The sequence below is a fragment of the Nerophis ophidion genome, linkage group LG27 (assembly GCF_033978795.1).
Source record: "Nerophis ophidion isolate RoL-2023_Sa linkage group LG27, RoL_Noph_v1.0, whole genome shotgun sequence".
NCBI classification, from domain to species: Eukaryota; Metazoa; Chordata; class Actinopteri; order Syngnathiformes; family Syngnathidae; genus Nerophis; species Nerophis ophidion.
The window spans coordinates 16698776-16717157 of NC_084637.1; the positions used below are offsets into that span (position 1 = coordinate 16698776).

Here is an 18382-nt window from a genome sequence, read left to right on the forward strand (position 1 = left end):
AGCTTCTGGTTTAATTTTTGACCACTCCTCTTGACAAAATTGGTGCAGTTCAGCTAAATTTGTTGGTTTTCTGACGTGGGCTTGTTTCTTCAGCATTGTCCATACGTTTAAGTCAGGACTTTTGGAATGCCCTTTTGAAATATTAATTCTAGCCAGATTTAGTCATTCCTTTACCACTTTTGACATGTGTTTGGTGTCATTGTCCTGTTGGAACACCCAACTGTGCCCAAGACCCACTCTTCGGGCTAATGATTTTAGGTTGTGCTGAAGAATTTGGAGGTAATCCGCCTTTTTCATTGTCCCATTTAAACCACCAGTTCCATTTGCAGCAAAACAAGCCCAGAGCACCATACTACCACCACCATGCTTGACGGTGGACGAAAAAGGAGGATTACCTCCAAATTCTTCAGCACAACCTAAAATCATTAGCCCGAAGAGTGGGTCTTGGGCACAGTTGGGTGTTCCAACAGGACAATGACCCCAAACACACATCAGAAGTGGTAAAGTAATGGCTAAATCAGGCTAGGATGAATGTTTTAGAATGGCATTCCCAAAGTCCTGACTTAAACATGTGGACAATGCTGAAGAAACAAGTCCACGTCAGAAAACCAACAAATTTAGCTGAACTACACCAATTTTGTCAAGAGGAGTGGTCAAAAATTAAACCAGAAGCTCGCCAGAAGCTTGTGGATGGCTACCAAAAGCGTCTTATTGCAGTGAAACTTGCCAAGGGACATGTAACCAAATAGCAACATTGCTGTATGTATACTTTTGACCCAAAATATTTGGTCACATTTTCAGTAGATCCATAATAAATTCATAAAAAAACTAAACTTCATGAATGTTTTTTCTGACCAACAAGTGTGTGCTCCAATCACTCTATCACAAAAAAAATAAGAGTGGAAAAAGTATTAGAAACTCAAGACAGCCATGACAATATGTTTTTTTACAAGTGTATATAAACTTTTGATCGCGACTGCATACATATATACATATAATGTGTGTGGGTGTATGTATCTATACAGTATATATTTTTACATGCACTTTGAATTTAATTATTGCAAGCCTAAAACACATAAAAACCTTAATTCCGTTTTGGGATTTAAAAGAATGGGAATAAAAAAAACGGCCCTGCGATGAGGTGGCGACTTGTCCAGGGTGTACCTCGCCTTCCGCCCGATTGTAGCTGAGATAGGCGCCAGCGCCCCCCGCGACCCCAAAAGGGAATAAGCGGTAGAAAATGGATGGATGGATGGATGGAATAAAAAAAACAATTCAATCCTTTTAAAATAATTGGGTTTTATTTTTGTATTTTTTTAAAAACTTTTTTTATCCCATCCATCCATTTTCAACCGCTTGTGCATTGGGTGCTGGAGCCCTTTTTGTTGTTGTTGTTGTTGTTGTTTTTTTACAAAAACGTGCCAAGAAATTCAATAATAATTGGCCTGAATATTATGAACAATCATATAACCTGTCAATATTCAATAAATATATTGACTTTCCTTTTACTGTACTTTAGATTGTAAAGTAGAGTTTAGCTGACACACGTAGGATTGTCATCAGTGGACAATACCAATCATAAAAATACATAATTATTATTGTTATGAATATATTATTGTTAGTGCATTGCCTTTATAAACTAGTGACGCCTCGGTCTGTTTCTAACCTACATCAAGGGCCTTTGAATGCACCGCAGTTATTTGCAATGTGATGCAAAAGTGAGGATTAACCTAAACTTTCTCCTATGCTGCCCCAAGTAGATTTAGTGCATTTTTAACTTTCTTCTGTCACCTGATTCTTGTTCCAAATATTCTGGTGCTGTGTCTGAATGTTAAATATGAGCTTTGTTGATGTTATGACATCCATTTTGACTGAAGCGTTCCATGCTAGGTTTGCTGCATATTTGATGTAGTTATAGTTACTTTGATGTTCTCAATATGATTCAAACAACTTTATTCTTGAACTTTCATGACCATATTTGTTTTTGATTAGCATTCATGCCATCATTTTTATAACCTTCATATTTACATGACAGCAACAAAAATATCCCCACTTCGACGGCCCTGCTCATACAAATGAGGATTGTTGATCGGCATGGACAAAGATTTATGCTGCACTGTTTGTCATTCTAGCTACAGCTGCATCCCTCAGAGATGTTAAGAGTTGGAAGATCAGTCTGGTAGCCACCCAACATCATTAAAATTGTTCCAGTAGCGGTTTTCCTATACAGACATGGATTTTAGCTGCTGGTGAATGAAAGTAAAGCTTGCTCTTAAAGATTGTTTGACTGTTGTTTTTCTTCATATGAAATACTTGGTTCTGAAAGGTGTCGTTTAATTGCTGGTTTGTGTTCGGGACAAAATAATCAACGTGAACACATCACCTTGAACATTTTGACTCACTGATTAAACAGCTCATCAAAACAATCAACAGATGAGCTCATTCATGGAAATGGATTGTGCCTCCCCCTGACTTTTTTCTCCAAGCGTCTTTTCCATTCCTCTTAGGTACTTAATATTGTAAAACGCCAAAAGGTTTTTGAACGTTTTTTTCCCCGTCTTTTCAGGAACTGTTCACCCCGGAGTGCAAGTTTAAGGAGTCTGTGTTTGAGAACTACTACGTCATCTACAGCTCCATGCTCTACAGGCAGAAGGAGTCGGGCCGCGCCTGGTTTCTGGGCCTCAACAAGGAAGGCCAGGCCATGAAGGGAAACCGAGTCAAGAAGACCAAACCAGCTGCACATTTCCTGCCTAAACCTATAGAAGGTAAGCATCGCCTCACTGCTTTAGTCCGGATCAGTTTGTTTTTTTAATGGCTAAAAGAGTCTTTAATGAATTTTCCCATTTCTCTTTCTCTGATCCTTCCCCTTAATTTCTACTTTCATTCATATGTTCTACTATCACTTCATAAATCACTTTTATGTTCTTTTTATTCCCTGTGTCTTCACCTCTTCACCATTACAACCCCCTCGTGTCACACATTAAATGAACCCCCTGACACCTTCCTGCCCACCCCTCTAGTTGCGATGTACCGAGAGCCTTCGTTGCACGATGTAGGGGAGGCGGTGCCTAAGCTCGCCGGGGGCCCGCCTTCCAAAAGCACAACCAGCGAGCCAGTGGTCATGAATGGCGGCAAGCCTGTCAGCAAACCTGACAAGGAGGCGACATAGCCCCGCCCCCAGTATCTCTCCCTCTCTCACCCGGCTAAGCGGAGTCCAGGAAAAGCCAGCAACTCTGCAACAAATGCGACAAAACAAACTCAAAGCCAAGTTTGGACTCGTCGGCAGTGGGGAGCCACACCAGGCACCTCACTGCTCACCTTATTGGACATAACTCTTGTTGTAGGCAGCAGAGCGCCAGACAGGAAGAGGATGGCGACAGCCAGCTGGAAGTGGGCAGTAGCTTGACCTTCCCTTGGAGAAGACAGGCTTCGCAAAATGTCAACAACTACAAAAAGTACCCAAGTGTCGTATCCACCGGTGTTTTCCTGTGACAATCTGTTACTAAGGGGCCTGCTTTTCCTTCTCTGATAGTCTACTGCTCTGTCACCAAATGTGCTTGCTGGCTGCGGGCCTCAGACGCACATTGCACGTACACGCACACAAGCTACACAACAGTTTTAAATCATTAAGACAAACATGACGGAGTGATGAGGACGCAGCCGTGCATTTAGATCCGTCACACATTGTCCTGATTCGACACGTTTTGTTCTTATTTGACAGGCACTGTCTATCATTTTTGTTTATCGCTTTGTCGGTAGCTTATCAAAAGGCTGATGGAAGACCAAGCTGCTTGGTTGTACAGATACAGAACTGACTTCAGTTGCTACCTCCCTGTCAGCCGCTTAAAGCATGCTATGACATCCGCACTCGTAGCTCCACTCAAGAACCCCAGCAAGAACTTGCTCAAATCGGCACATCGCTTCAAACGAAGACAAGCGTTTGTAGCACCAAGCAGATGGAGGCAAAGTTTCAGGCAGCCAGGTAGCAGTGTTGTTTACATGGAGTAGCAGAGGACAAGTAGAATGTAACTGAATGGAAAAGCTCAAGCCTACACTCTCAGAGGATGGCTTGCCACTGCTTGGGCTCTGGAAAGGTACATAGTTACCATGGTGTCCAAGAAGTAGTCCTTTGGGTACAATCGCACAGTTTGTACCTTTTAGGGACAGATATGAGCTCCTATTCCTGGCGGTGTATCAAAACCTGCTGCCGTCCCAAGAACTTGAATTTTAAAGGTAAGAGTGAGGGTAAAAGTGAACAGGGTAAATCGCGTTAAAGTCACTTAGTTTGAGGCACTGAATACAGAGGCGTGGCTTGTAACATGAAGGCAGTTTTAATAGCTAGTAAAAGGTTTGATGTGACCTTGAAACGGCACAGGTATTTTAGCCTCAATCGAAATATCGCATGACAAGCTCTAGTGTGGGGAACTGCAAGGAAAGAAAATAGAGTACCCTCCTTAATGAAAGCAAACCAAATAGAATCCTCACTGTGACTGTCCACTTAGCTCGGATCTGTTCAAGACTTGAATCCTTGTTCCAAACCCGGGCTTTTTGTTCAGATGCCAGTGAACCACACTGGTATTCACTCATATATTTTCTGTGAGTAGATACGAATACTGTGATCCTACTCGTCCAGTTAGCGGCAGTAAAAGAGACGCTAGAGGCTCAGCAGATGTGATTTCAGTAGCTGTCCCTCCCTCTAAACTGGACCGAGATAAATGACCACGAAGACAGAAACGAGGCTGTGTCACTAATCAGACGAGCTGTATCCCCTCAGCAACAGGTGGAATAAAATGAAACGGCTCGCACGTCAGGACCACAGCTGTAGGCTTTACTCCCTCGTTGAAGAACATGTTGTTCCCTCCCCTCTGGTACCGCGACCTCTTGTTAAAACAAGTGAACTTGAATAATGTGTCCGCTCTGCGACTGAAACGACAAAATAACAGCAAGACCGGTGTACTTAGGACAAAACTTGTCAAGTGTATTTCTGCTGTTGTCTCACCGGGAAGTTGTGTTGTAGTTTCTCTCATCGCTGGTTGTTGGTCTACACAGTGGAACCTCTGAAGGCCAACACCCCGAAGTCCTTCTATTCACAATTTCACCATGAAAAATAGGCCTCCTAAGTTGCTTGATACTTTAACAATACAATACTTTTTGGGAGATTTTTTGACTTACTTATTCCAGAAGAAGGGCCAGTCTTATAAGCAGTATAAAGAAAGTGTAAAAGGATACACCAAAAATGTAAAACTGCTTCGTCAACGGACCAATTCTTTGCTATCAGTCACATTTTACTATTAACAGTGGTTAAATTTGCTGTATATGTGATGTTGCCATTAGTGGTTTAAAAGCGCGGCTGAGCAAATAAATGTCTACTTGTATCACAATTACAAATTTAATTCAATAAATGTGGTCCAAATAGGATTAATGCCGTTAATGGGTGTCAGCCGCGGCTGTCTTGAACAAACATGCGCGCTCAGAGTTTGTCCACATACACACAAAAGCAGTCCCAGAGAAGCCAATAACAATCCAGGATCTTAGAAGAGTCCACTATTTGACAGATCAACTTGTAAGAAGTCTGATTCGACAATCAAATTTGCAGTCGAATTGTCAGACATTGTGTACCCGAGGCCCCCCTTTTAAAAGCGGGTTTGTTGGAAGGACGATCAGAGATAAGAGTTGCGAGGCTCGTTGTACCGTGCCACCAAACACGGAGCCCGCCATAACACTGCACGCCTTGTGCCCGCTGGGGGGACCTACCGGAAACTGGACACAGCACGCATCGAACACAGAAAGTGTAGCTTCCACCAGTTCGCTCGGGCACGAGTCCTCCCTCACAGCTCCTTTCTGGCAACAATAATGATCATTCTGCCAGTTCACCTCCGAAAATCTTGTTACAACATTTACTTCTTCTTATTCAAGACTAAGAGCAGTGGTTCTTAACCTGGATTCGATCGAACCCTAGGGGTTCGGTGAGTCGGCCTCAGCGGTTCGGCGGACACACCCGACTCATTGTGTAAATAAAAACTTCTCCCTATCGACGTACTAACGATACCCCCAAACAATGTTCCCTCTAATTTTCCATCAGATTTACAGGTGTGTAATTTGTTGTGAGTTCATGCACTGTGTTGGTTTTGTTCCTTGAACAAGGTGATGTTCATACACGGTTCATTTTGTGCACCAGTAAAAAAACATATAACCTTGTCTTGAATTTGAAAAAATGTTTTATTTTTCACTAAAGAAGGGTTCGGTGAATGCACATAATAAAACTGGTGGGGTTCGGGACCTCCAACAAGGTTAAGAATCATTGCCTAAGAGTCTTCTCAGCGCTTCGCCACCTTAATTGGGTCGATCTGAAGACTCTACTAAACAACCAAATCTCTGTGGTTTAGGCTTTTTTGGTGCACAAAGTTGTACATGAGATCTGTTTGATAGGATCCCCACTAGCTCCGTCAGATGAATCAGATCCAACTATGAAAATTGGTAGCTGATGATAGCCCTAATCTGCAGTTGTTGTTACGACTGCTATGCATTCAATAGTGGCTAACATTAGTTGCCAAAAATCGCTATCATTAGTAGGTGTGCTCGGAGCTAAAAAACGGTATAACATACCCGTAATACTCCCGTCCAAAGGCAAAACCTAGTAACTCACTTCTAGCTAATTTTGAGAAAACAAAGGAAAACCAATCCATCTTGATGCTGTCTTACAAAGATCTACAAAGTCGTCAAACGTATAGATGTTTTCTTGAGCTTTCATTTTCTTGCCGATTGAGCCATGGATTGAATCTGCTCTCATGAACGTGTGCCCTTTCTCCAGATATTTTATCACAATCTCGGGTGGGCCCCATTCTGCGTTTGCACATTGGGCAAGAGCCGTGTACAGCGTCCAGTTTTTATTTTGACCTCCACAGTTATCTGCCCAAAAGAGTATGCAAGGGGAAGAATCAAGAACAATACATTTAATGAAGGTGCTTGCAACGTCCTGGGCCAATCTTCCAAATATCCCCTCGTGCCATAATATCACATAATCAGGTTGACCGTCGGCCCCCCAATAGACAATAAGGCGACTGACAAAGAAGCTCCGATTGGTCCCTTGAGATACTAGGTTTTTCTGTTGTATCTACGCGGTTAAGTGGTGCCATTCGTACCATGCGCGTAACAGCTTACTTACGGAACAAATTACAATATCGCATACACTAATGTAAAGCATACCACCTAGGAACTCCAAAATTATTATCAGCTCAGTTTTGACCAAAATTGAGTTACTAGGTTTTGCCTTTGGACGGGAGAATATAATGCTTGCAGCACGTTTTAAAAACAGTTGTATTCTTATGTGGGGCATAAGGAATCACAAGGTGCAGCCGTGACAAGATTTACTTCACAATAGTTTCAAAATATGAATATATCAGGAGCTGCCCAGCGTGTCAGGACAGATTGCGTTTGACCTTCGAGGCTCCACTGTACACCAAATGTTGAGACGCTGGCGAATCCAGCGCACCTCACCAGACCAACGCCCGCCACGCACTGATGAGAAAGAAGTCTTTAGGCTGGTGTTGTACTTGTCTCGCGTCAACGAAATATTGATTGTTAACGTGCATTGTGACACTCGTTGTAACATTGTTGCTAGGAAATAATAAATCTAGCCCTGACAATCAGGTATATCAGGGGTCACCAACCTTTTTGAAACCAAGAGCTACTTCTTGGGTAATGATTAATGCGAAGGGCTACCAGTTTGATACACACTTAATTAAATTGCCAATTTGCTCAATTTACCTTTAATAAATAAATAAATCTATATGTATATAAAAAAATGGGTATTTCTGTTATTCATTCTGTCGTACATTTTTTGTAGAGAATGAATGATGAAAAAACACTTAATTGAACAGTTTAAGAGGAGAACACGAAAAAAAGAAAATTAAATTTTGAAACATAGTTTATCTTCAATTTCGACTCTTTAAAATCAAAATTCAACTGAAAAAAAATGAAGAGAAAAACTAGCTAAATTGAATCTTTTTGAAAAAAATTTAAAAAAAGAATTTATGGAACATCATTAGTAATTTTTCCCAATTAAGATTAATTTTAGAATTTTAATGACATGTTTTAAATAGGTTAGAATCCAATCTGCACTTTTTTAGAATATATAACAAATTGGACCAAGGTATATTTCTAACAAAGACAAATCATTATTTCTTCTAGATTTTCCAGAACAAAAATTTTAAAAGAAATTCAACAGACTTTGAAATAAGATTTAAATTTGATTCTACAGATTTTCTAGATTTGCCAGAATAATTTTTTTGAATTTTAGTCATAAGTTTGAAGAAATATTTCACAAATATTCTTCGTCGAAAAAACAGAAGCTAAAATGAAGAATTAAATTAAAATGTATTTATTATTCTTTACAATAAAAAAAAAATACTTGAACATTGATTTAAATTGTCAGAAAAGAAGAGGAAGGAATTTAAAAGGTATATGTGTTTAAAAATCCTAAAGGTTGTATTTTTTTCTCTAAAATTGTCTTTCTGAAAGTTATAATAAGCAAAGTAAAAAGAATAAAAGAATATATTTAAACAAGTGAAGACCAAGTCTTTAAAATATTTTTGGGGATTTTCAAATTGTATTTGATTTTTGTCTCTCTTAGAATTAAAAATATCAAGTAAAGCGACACTAGCTTACTAGTAAATAAATACAATTAAAAACATTTAGGCAGCTCACTGGTAAGTGCTGCTATTTGAGCTATTTTTCAAACAGGCCAGCGGGCGACTCATCTGGTCCTTACGGGCTACTTGAGGTGTTGGTGACCCCTGAGGTATATCGTCTATGTATCCCCTTAGAGTCATGGTCCACCGCCGCAGGGATTGTTTGAGCGCAGAACTTGGTCACTTATTTCTTTGCATCACATTCAGTAACACGACTTGAAATCTCAGATTTAGTTCTATTTGCATCTGAGTTGTTATCATTGATGACTGTTCTGTTGAGCCACTTTCATAGTACATATACATGTTATGTTATTGAATTCATATCACGTGTGGCCCTGTGCTGGAAGAGTCTATTCAAAGAAGCCCACCTTGTCAGGGAAGTTAGCAGCAGCTGTTGAGGATCCGTGGCATAAGTTGTAGAATAATGACGGTCCAGTGAAAAACATCCGTGGACCAAAGATGCAGCTATAACAGGGTTTTCCAGGGTGATAATCACACATCCTGACACGGCACACAATTACTGAGAGTATGTCCTGAGAGGTTTTTTCCCAACTAGCGGTTGGCTCGGCGCTGAGGCTACAATTATGAGCAACGCACACAGAAAGAGCGTCCACTTTAATTAGAAGGGAGCAATCATGACAAACCCGGGTGACGTTTAATTTCCACCTTGCAGAGTGGACGTGCAGTAATCATTTGTGACCAGCGCGGGTGCACTTTAGAGACATTTAGAGCAGCGTTCGTGATGTAGCTGGTCTCTTTTCAGGTTCACTCTGTTCCTCTGACAGAAGAAGGCCTTATTACACAGACACACACCATATGACTTATCAGTAATCCTTTGCGCCGCTCTGTTGTGTCGGCTGTATCTAAGCTAGGCAGGGCGCTTATTACGTCCTAATGTCGCCGCTCGGACTGTTTCCACTTGTTGCACGTGTTATCAATGGACCAATGACGTGGGTGGATGGCAAGGGGCTAGTGCATGTTGTCTTGTAGGAAATGTGTGCTAAAAACAAAGCAGCTTTTAGCTCAATTCTGCTCCCGATCGATATGCCTGACAGCATTTAAAAGAACACTTGTTCGGGTCACGTAAAGATGACAAACAGGAGCAAGCAGCATCTCACCTTTGTGAATCCTGTACTGTTCTAGTGAGCTGGGTAGCAAAAGGTGGCTCGTACTGTCTGCTGTCTTTCAGTAAATGTTCAGTTCCTCCTATGTCCATGATATGCAAACAAATTATGTCTGCACTGTACAGTTTGTGTCTCACCTATTGTATACACACAGAACAGAACAATATTAAAGATTTATAGAAAGAAATCATGGATTGCCGACAAATTCATTTCTTGCAAACCCTGTCTGTCTGTTTCACTTGAACTCCATGGTGTTCAGGTATGATTAGTCTCTCCTATTGGTATAGTACTATTTTTTCAGCAATAGTTACATTGATCATTAGTAATATAGCAGCCTAGTTTTGAATAGCAGGGTCCCTGCTATCACACGTCGACAAAAATATCACATTTACATAATAAAAATCAACTAACTACAGGTTTCCCAAATGCTGTAATAAATTAAGCATGATGAGCTGACTTGAAACTGTTTAATGTTGCACTTTTTATATGTAGAAGAAAAGTTTTGTCATTTGATTTAATCTGAGCAACAAGTTGAGGCTGTATTAATGGTAAACCGTGGTGTTTCCCCATAATCAAAATTGTCTGAAATCAAAATTGTCTGAAATCAAAATGATCGTAAAACCCTAAATGATAGCCACATTTGGACCAGTAATACTGCTCATTTCCTAGGTTTTCTCAAATGCTTCCATAAAAAAGGCCTACTTTCCTATTTAAACTGGGATAGCAGGTTCATTCTATGTGTCATACTTGATCATTTCGCGATATTGCCGTATTTTGGCTGAAAGGATTTAGTAGAGAACATCCACGATAAAGTTCGCAACTTTTGGTGCTGATAGAAAAAGCCTTGCCTGTACCGGAAGTAGCAGACGATGTGCGCGTAACATCACGGGTTGTGGAGCTCCTCACATCCGAACATTGTTTGCAATCATGGCCACCAGCAGCGAGAGCGATTCGGACCGAGAAAGCGACGATTTCCCCATTAATTTAAGCGAGGATGAAAGATTTGTGGCTGAGGATAGTGAGAGGGAAGGACTAGAAAGAAAGAAAAAAGACTATACAGTGGGAGCGATTCAGATGTTATTAGACAAATTTACTAGGATAATTCTGGATAATCCCTTATCTGCTTATTGTGTTACTAGTGTTTAAGTGAGATTATATGGTCGTACCTGTACAACCTGAAGGTCGGCCCCGCACCTTTCTTCAGCACCAGTCGACGGGTGGTGGCAATGCCCATCTCTGGCCTTCGCAAGGGACCCTCTTTGAAACACCATCCATCCATCCATCCATCATCTTCCGCTTATCCGAGGTCGGGTCACGGGGGCAGCAGCCTAAGCAGGGAAGCCCAGACTTCCCTCTTTCCAACCACTTCGTCTAGCTCTTCCCGGGAGATTCCGAGGCGTTCCCAGGCCAGCCGGGAGATATAGTCTTCCCAACGTGTCCTGGGTCTTCCCCGTGGCCTCCTACCGGTTGGACGTGCCCTAAACACCTCCCGAGGGAGGCGTTCGGGTGGCATTCTGACCAGATGCCCGAACCACCTCATCTGGCTCCTCTCGATGTGGAGGAGCAGCGGCTTTACTTTGAGTTCCTCCCGGATGGCAGAGCTTCTCACCCTATCTCTAAGGGAGAGCCCCGCCACACGGCGGAGGAAACTCATTTCGGCCGCTTGTACCCGTGATCTTATCCTTTCGGTCATGACCCAAAGCTCATGACCATAGGTGAGGATGGGAACGTAGATCGACCGGTAAATTGAGAGCTTTGCCTTCCGGCTCAGCTCCTTCTTCACCACAACGGATCGATACAACCTGGGTACTTGAACTCCTCCCCTTGGGGCGGGGTCTCCTCCCCAACCCAGAGATGGCACTCCACCCTTTCTTCGAAACACGATCTTTCGAAATGATCGCTGCATAATACACTGTACTTTGTGTGTGTTGTCCAATCCAACCGTGTTCGCTTGACATCTCTGTTCCATAGTAAGCTTCACCGTCATCTTTCGGGAATGTAAACAATGAAACACCGGCTGTGTTTGTGTTGCTAAAGGCAGCCGCAATACACCGCTTCCCACCTACAGCTTTCTTTGACGTCTCCATTACTCATTGAACAAATTACAAAAGATTCAGCAACACAGAGTCCAGAATACTGTGGAATTATGCGATGAAAACAGACGACTTATAGCTGGGAACGGTGCTGGAACAAAATGTCCTCTACAATGCGTGATGTCACGCGCACGCGTCATCATACCGCAACGTTTTAGCATGATACTTCTGCGCGAAACTTAAAATTGCAATTTAGTAAACTAAAAAAGGCCGTATTGGCATGTGTTGCAATGTTAAGATTTCATCATTTATATATAAACTATTAGAATGCGTGGTCGGTAGTAGTGGGTCTCAGTAGGCCTTTAATACAAGTCACATTACCGTCATACCACAGTCTAAGTTAGCATAAACTCATAGCGGTCTAACAGGCACACGCAACGCTTTTGCTGTCCGTAAAAAAACTGTCCTTTTTGCCGCAGCCCATTTTTTTCCACATTCATTTGATATCAGTCCTGGCCGACGGCACTCACAGGCGCTCAGCGAAAACATTGCATTGATACTGCTCGGAGGTTTCCTAAACCAGACAGAAGAACAACTCAAAGTCTCCTCCGGCTTTTTACTGACATTTGTTGTGTTTAACGAAGGGAGAGAGGGGATACCTGTCGACATTTTCATTTCAATATATGGGAAATTTCTCAGGAAAATGGGGGGAAATGTGTTCATATATGTATGTAAAAAATGTGTGTGAGGATATATATATATATATATATATATATATATATATATATATATATATATATATATATATTAGGTACACAAAAATTTAGGTTCGGTAAGTACCTCGGTTTAGAGGTCACGGTTCGGTTCATTTTTGGTACAGTAAGAAAACAAAAAAATACAAATTTTGGGGTTATTTATTTACCAAATTTGTAAACAATGGCACACAGGGTCCATTGCCAAGGTTAATGGGGTCAACATATGTAAAATAAAAACTAAATAAGATAAGGCTCAGAATGGTTTCTTAACAAAACCTTTCTACAAATAAAGTGCTTTTTTTGATTGATTGATTGAGACTTTTATTAGTAGATTGCACAGTACAGTAAATATTCCGTACAATTGTCCACTGAATGCAAACACCCCAATAAGTTTTTCAACTTGTTTAAGCCCATGTTCATCAACACCCCTCCATTCTGGCTAACTTGGCTGTAAGAGGATATATGGGCTTATTGTTCTTCCACCATAGAAGTGGGTCAAAATATATTTTTTAATGCAATACAGCGACCCCGAACGGGACAAGGGGTAGGAAACGGATGGATGGATGGATGGTCTTAAATCTGCTGCTATAAAAACATTTGTTATTGCTTCAGCCCTGCCTGACGAGGAGAGGCTGCTTGAATGCGGAGGTGCCGCTTCAAAGGAGTTAGCATGTTTGACGTGTTGTCAAAAGCAGACCCTACTGCTGCTAAACAATGTCGGCAAACCTCCGTCCTCCCTGGTTGTATCGCACCGCACAGCCGAAGTGTTCCCGAACAGAAGATGTTAACGAGGCAGGAGGGTCTTCCAGCTTTGGTTTTTGCAGGTTGTCCTAGCCCGGTTGCTGCTAGCCCGCCGTGTGTTGTGTCTCGCTCTGCATTGTTTACACAACGTGTGGTGCGCTACCTAATATGTCCGTGAGGAAACTCGTTCGGTACACCTCCGAACCGAACCGAAACCCCCGTACCGAAACGGTTCAATACAAATACACGTACCGTTACACCCCTAATATATGATGTATAAGATGGGGCTAGGTACACCCCTTTGTCCACAACTGCGTGAGCAAATAGTCAAACAGTTTAAGAACACTGTTTGTCAAAGTGCATTTGCAATAAATTTAGGGATTTCAACATCTACGGTCCATAATATTATCAAAAGGTTCAGAGAATCTGGAGAAATCACTCCACGTAAGCGGCATGGCCGGAAACCAACACTGGATGACCGTGACGTTCTATCCCTCAGACGGCACTGTATCAAAAACCGACATCAATCTCTAAAGGACATCACCACATGGGTTCAGGAACACTTCAGAAAGCCACTGTCACTAAACACAGTTGGTTGCTACATCTGTAAGTGCAAGTTAAAGCTCTACTATGCAAAGCGAAAGCCATTTATCAACAACATCCAGAAACGCCGCCGGCTTTTCTGGGCCCGAGATCATCTAAGATGGACTCATGCAATGTGGAAAAGTGTTCTGTGGTCTGACGAGTCCACATTTCAAATTGTTTTTGGAAACTGTGTCCTCTTGAACAAAGAGGAAAAGAACCATCCGGATTTCTATAGGCGGAAAGTTGAAAAGCCACCATCCGTGATGGTATGGGGGTGCATTAGTGCCCAAGGCATGGGTAACTTCCACATCTGTGAAGGCTCCATTAATACTGAAAGGTGCATACAGGTTTTGGAGCAACATATGTTGCCATCCAAGCAACGTTATCATGGACGCCCCTGCTTATTTCAACAAGACAATGCCAAGCCACGTGTTACAACAGCGTGGCTTCATAGTAAAAGAGTGTGGGTACTAGACTGGCATACCTGTAGTCCAGACCTGTCTGCCCTTGAAACGTGTGGCGCATTATGAAACCTAAAATACGACAACAGAGACCCCTTTCTTGTGAAAGACTGAGCATTTTTTGGGAAGCTGTTTTTATACCCAATCATGGCTGTTCCCGATTAGCCTGAACACCTGCGGGATTTTCCAAAATAAGTGTTTGATCAGCATTCCTCAACTTTATCAGTATTTATTGCCACCTTTCTCAACTTTTTTGTCACGTGTTGCTGGCCTCAAATTCTAAAGTTAATGATTATTTGCAAAAAAAAAAATGTTTATGAGTTTGAACATCAAATATCTTGTCTTTGTAGCATGTTTAACTGAATATGGGTTGAAAATGATTTGCAAATCATTGTATTCCGTTTATATTTACATCTAACACAATTTCCTAACTCATATGGAAACGGGGTTTGTACTATAAGTGGAGCACTTACTACTGGGCACTGGAGAAGACCAAACCAATCAGAGCACTCTGTTCAGTATCGTGGTCACTGATTGGCTCAGCCTCTGGCAGGATTATTATATTGAATTAAAAAGGGTGTTAAGGTGACCAAAGGGTGTTTTTTAATCTTGGGAAAGCTTTCATAATTTTAAACGTAAGCTGTAAACAGTTTTGTAATGCTTCAGCAATGAAAAATATATTTATAATTAATGCTTACTACTTCATTTAGTGCTGTCATTTCTGTAACCGATTGACAGCGATAAACGAGGTATGTTGAAAATATTTTGCTGTAGTTTTTTTTCCACAATAATTTTATGAATAATTCCCGCGATGAGTGCCCTTTTTCACACACTTGAGCACTTGCCCCTCAAAACGCGCGTGCATGTCCCCGCTGTCTATTCAATTGTGCAACCTACACCATGCGTCATTAGGACACGGTGATTTGAAGACCTATTTACTTCAGAAGTGCACCCAGGTGACCCTCTCTCCCCTTTATGATTAAAGAGCACTTGAAAACCTTTACAAATTCAAATGGCAAAATATTATCATTTGTAAACACTTTAAAGGCCTACTGAAACCCACTACCACCGACCACGCAGTCTGATAGTTTATATATCAGTGATGAAATATTAACATTGCAACACATGCCAATACGGCCTTTTTAGTTTACTAAATTGCAATTTTAAATTTTAAATTTCTTGTTGAAAACGTCGCGGAATGATGACGTGTGCGTGTGACGTCACGGACTGTTGGGAAATATTAGCGCTGCCCACACACACAGCTAAAAGTCGTCTGCTTTAACCGCATAATTACACAGTATTTTGGACATCTGTGTTGCTGAATCTTTTGCAATTTGTTCAATTAATATTGGAGAAGTCAAAGTAGAAAGATGGAGTTGGGAAGCTTTTAGCAAACACAAACACACGGTGATTCCTTGTTTAGAATTCCCGGAGGTGAAGCTTTTCTATGGATCAGAACGGTCAAGCGAAGATGGATCCCGACCAAATGTCAACCAGCAGTTTTTGGTGACAAAATTGTGGTAAAAAGTCGCCACTTACCGGAGATCAGCTGAGCTTTTGCCGCCCATACAGCTGCCGTCGACTTCCATCAGACACTGGCCTCAAGACACCCGTGGACAAACCCTTCCGACTATCAGGTACTATTAATCTCCCGAAAATACTAGCAACACACTAGAAAAATAAGGGATTTCCCAGAATTATCCTAGTAAATGTGTCTAAAAACATCTGAATCCATCCCAATGCAATCGCGTTTTTTTTTTTCTAGTCCTTCGCTATCAATATCCTTAAACACAAATCTTTCATCCTCGCTCAAATTAATGGGGAAATTGTCGTTTTCTCGGTCCGAATAGCTCTTTTTGTTAGAGGCTCCCATTAAAAACAATGTGAGGATGTGAGGAGCCCTCAACGGGTGATGTCATCGTCTGCTACTTCCGGTAAAGGCAGGGCTTTTCTCTTAGCGACCAAAAGTTGCGAACTTTATCGTCGATGTTCTCTACTAAATCCTTTCAGCAAAAATATGGCAATATCGCGAAATGATCAAGTATGACACATAGAATGGACCTGCTATCCCCGTTTAAATAAGAAAATCTCATTTCAGTAGGCCTTTAATTGCATTAATATGTAAAGAGGCCAAAACAATATTGAAGTTTTTTCTGCCAAAGTAAGTGTATTGTGTATGTTTATTTGTTTTGTAAATAAAATTGTTCAGTGTGTGTATCTTGATTTTCATGATAAGCGTGATTTTGGTGAAAATAACCGTGAGATGAAATGTTCATGTCATTACATCCCTACAGTAGTGCAAAGCAGAACTAAGTCCGCTCAACACAAGCATGGTTAAAATCTCTTATTTTAAAGGCAAACTGTAATGCAAAACCAACTTTTCTTACGTATTGGTACCTGTTTTCGTGTAGTCGGAATCTACATAAGTCCGAAAACGTGAAGTCAAGCTGTAGAGGCGTGGCAGAAATATTTATAAAATAATGTTGCCGTCCGCCATACTTCCTCCAAACAAATCGTATTAAATTTTCCCCATTTCTAATGTTTTTCCAATTGGTGACGTCAGCAGATATCTCCATATATACATTTATCCAAAGTGCTTTGCGCAAGTCCGCCATTATAGTCCAATAATCGCCTTCTTTTTTGCTATCTTGTTGTTGTTATGACGTTTGGCTGGCATTGTGGTGTGCGGAATGGAACACAGCGTGAAGGTAAGAATGATGATTTATTAAACTACAAAACAGAGTAGGAACAGAAAACTTGCACAAAAGGCACTAGAGACAAAAACCAACATAACTTGGATGTGAGCTAGACAGAACTAAGGACGCTAGCATGTGAGCGAGGAAAATAAACATACAAATAGCGTGGAAGCTAACGAGTTCAAAAGTACTTTACCACAATGCGGGATAGCAATGTCACCTGTTGCGTGGAAAGCAAATTTACACTGCGAGGCTGAATGGCAAACAAAGGCAGGCTTAAATAGGGAGGTAATCAAAAAGCAGGTGCGCGTGAGAAACACAAGGCAGGTGACACAAATACGTAACCAGGCAATGGAACAAAACAGGAGGTGCCACCAGGAACTAAGGAAGTCAAATAACAAACAGGATGTGATATACAAAACAGAACAAAACCAGAATATGCCATGATCCGAGCAGCAGATCATGGCAGTTATGGGGCAGACTGTCTCGTACTTGCATGTGCATCCTCGGCTGTTGCTATTTCTAATACAAACTAGCTCTTAGTTCTAACCTTACAGCTTATTTCTGTCAGTAGACGCGATATGTAAGCGCTAAAAACTACGACACAGCTGAAGGGGTCAAAGTGGAGGCAGGTAAAAGAGACTTCCCCCAAAACGGCACACCCTGAAGTGACGGTATGGAGGTCTTGCTCCTCCGGGTCCTCTGGACCGCCAATGACGGACATGACAGCCGTGTTCTTCTTTGTTAACAAAGATTTATTTTTCAATAATGTGTGATTTTCAGCCATGTTAAAGTTTCTTTCTCGTTCTCCACCATCAACAATCTCCTTCTCCTTCCCGACTGCTGCCTTTAACAGAGGGACAGGTGATCAGACAAACACTCAACTGTGTCATCTACGCACCTGTCGATAACCTCGAAGCCGGTCCCGCCACACCCCGCTTTGGTGCAGGTCCACAAACCACGTCTCCCCACAAACGGTCACAAAGCAGCTTGAAGAAACATACATTTATGCAAAATTTTGACCAAAGAACCACCATTGCATGTTATGTAGACCAGGGGTTCTCAAACTTTTTAACCTCGGGGTCTAATTTTTCCACTACAGAAGCGCCCGGGGCCCATAAAATATTAACACTGAATAAGTCATCTTACGCATGATTTTAATCATCTTCAAAATTGTATATCCAACTTATTTACAGTGTACAACCTTGTCAAATATATGAAACCATGGGATAATCACAAAGATTATTATTTATTTAACACATAAACCCAAGGCTTTGGTCAGGCTGATTAGAAAAAT

The 18382-nt window shown here is 41.4% G+C and overlaps 1 protein-coding gene across 3 annotated transcripts in view; it reads left to right on the plus strand.

Annotated features, from left to right (window-relative positions):
• The window catches only part of LOC133544158 (fibroblast growth factor 14-like), a 203979-nt gene that overhangs the window by 172502 nt on the left and 13095 nt on the right, over positions 1-18382 (plus strand). Inside the window, exons 4-5 of one of the 3 annotated variants that reach the window (XM_061889254.1) lie at positions 2567-2765; positions 3021-10078. In XM_061889254.1, the coding sequence (XP_061745238.1) occupies positions 2567-2765; positions 3021-3169 (348 nt within the window). In that variant the 3' untranslated portion in view covers positions 3170-10078. Of the gene's footprint in view, positions 1-2566; positions 2766-3020; positions 10079-18382 lie in introns of those variants that run through there. The other 2 variants (XM_061889256.1, XM_061889255.1) reach the window with 2 other exon arrangements.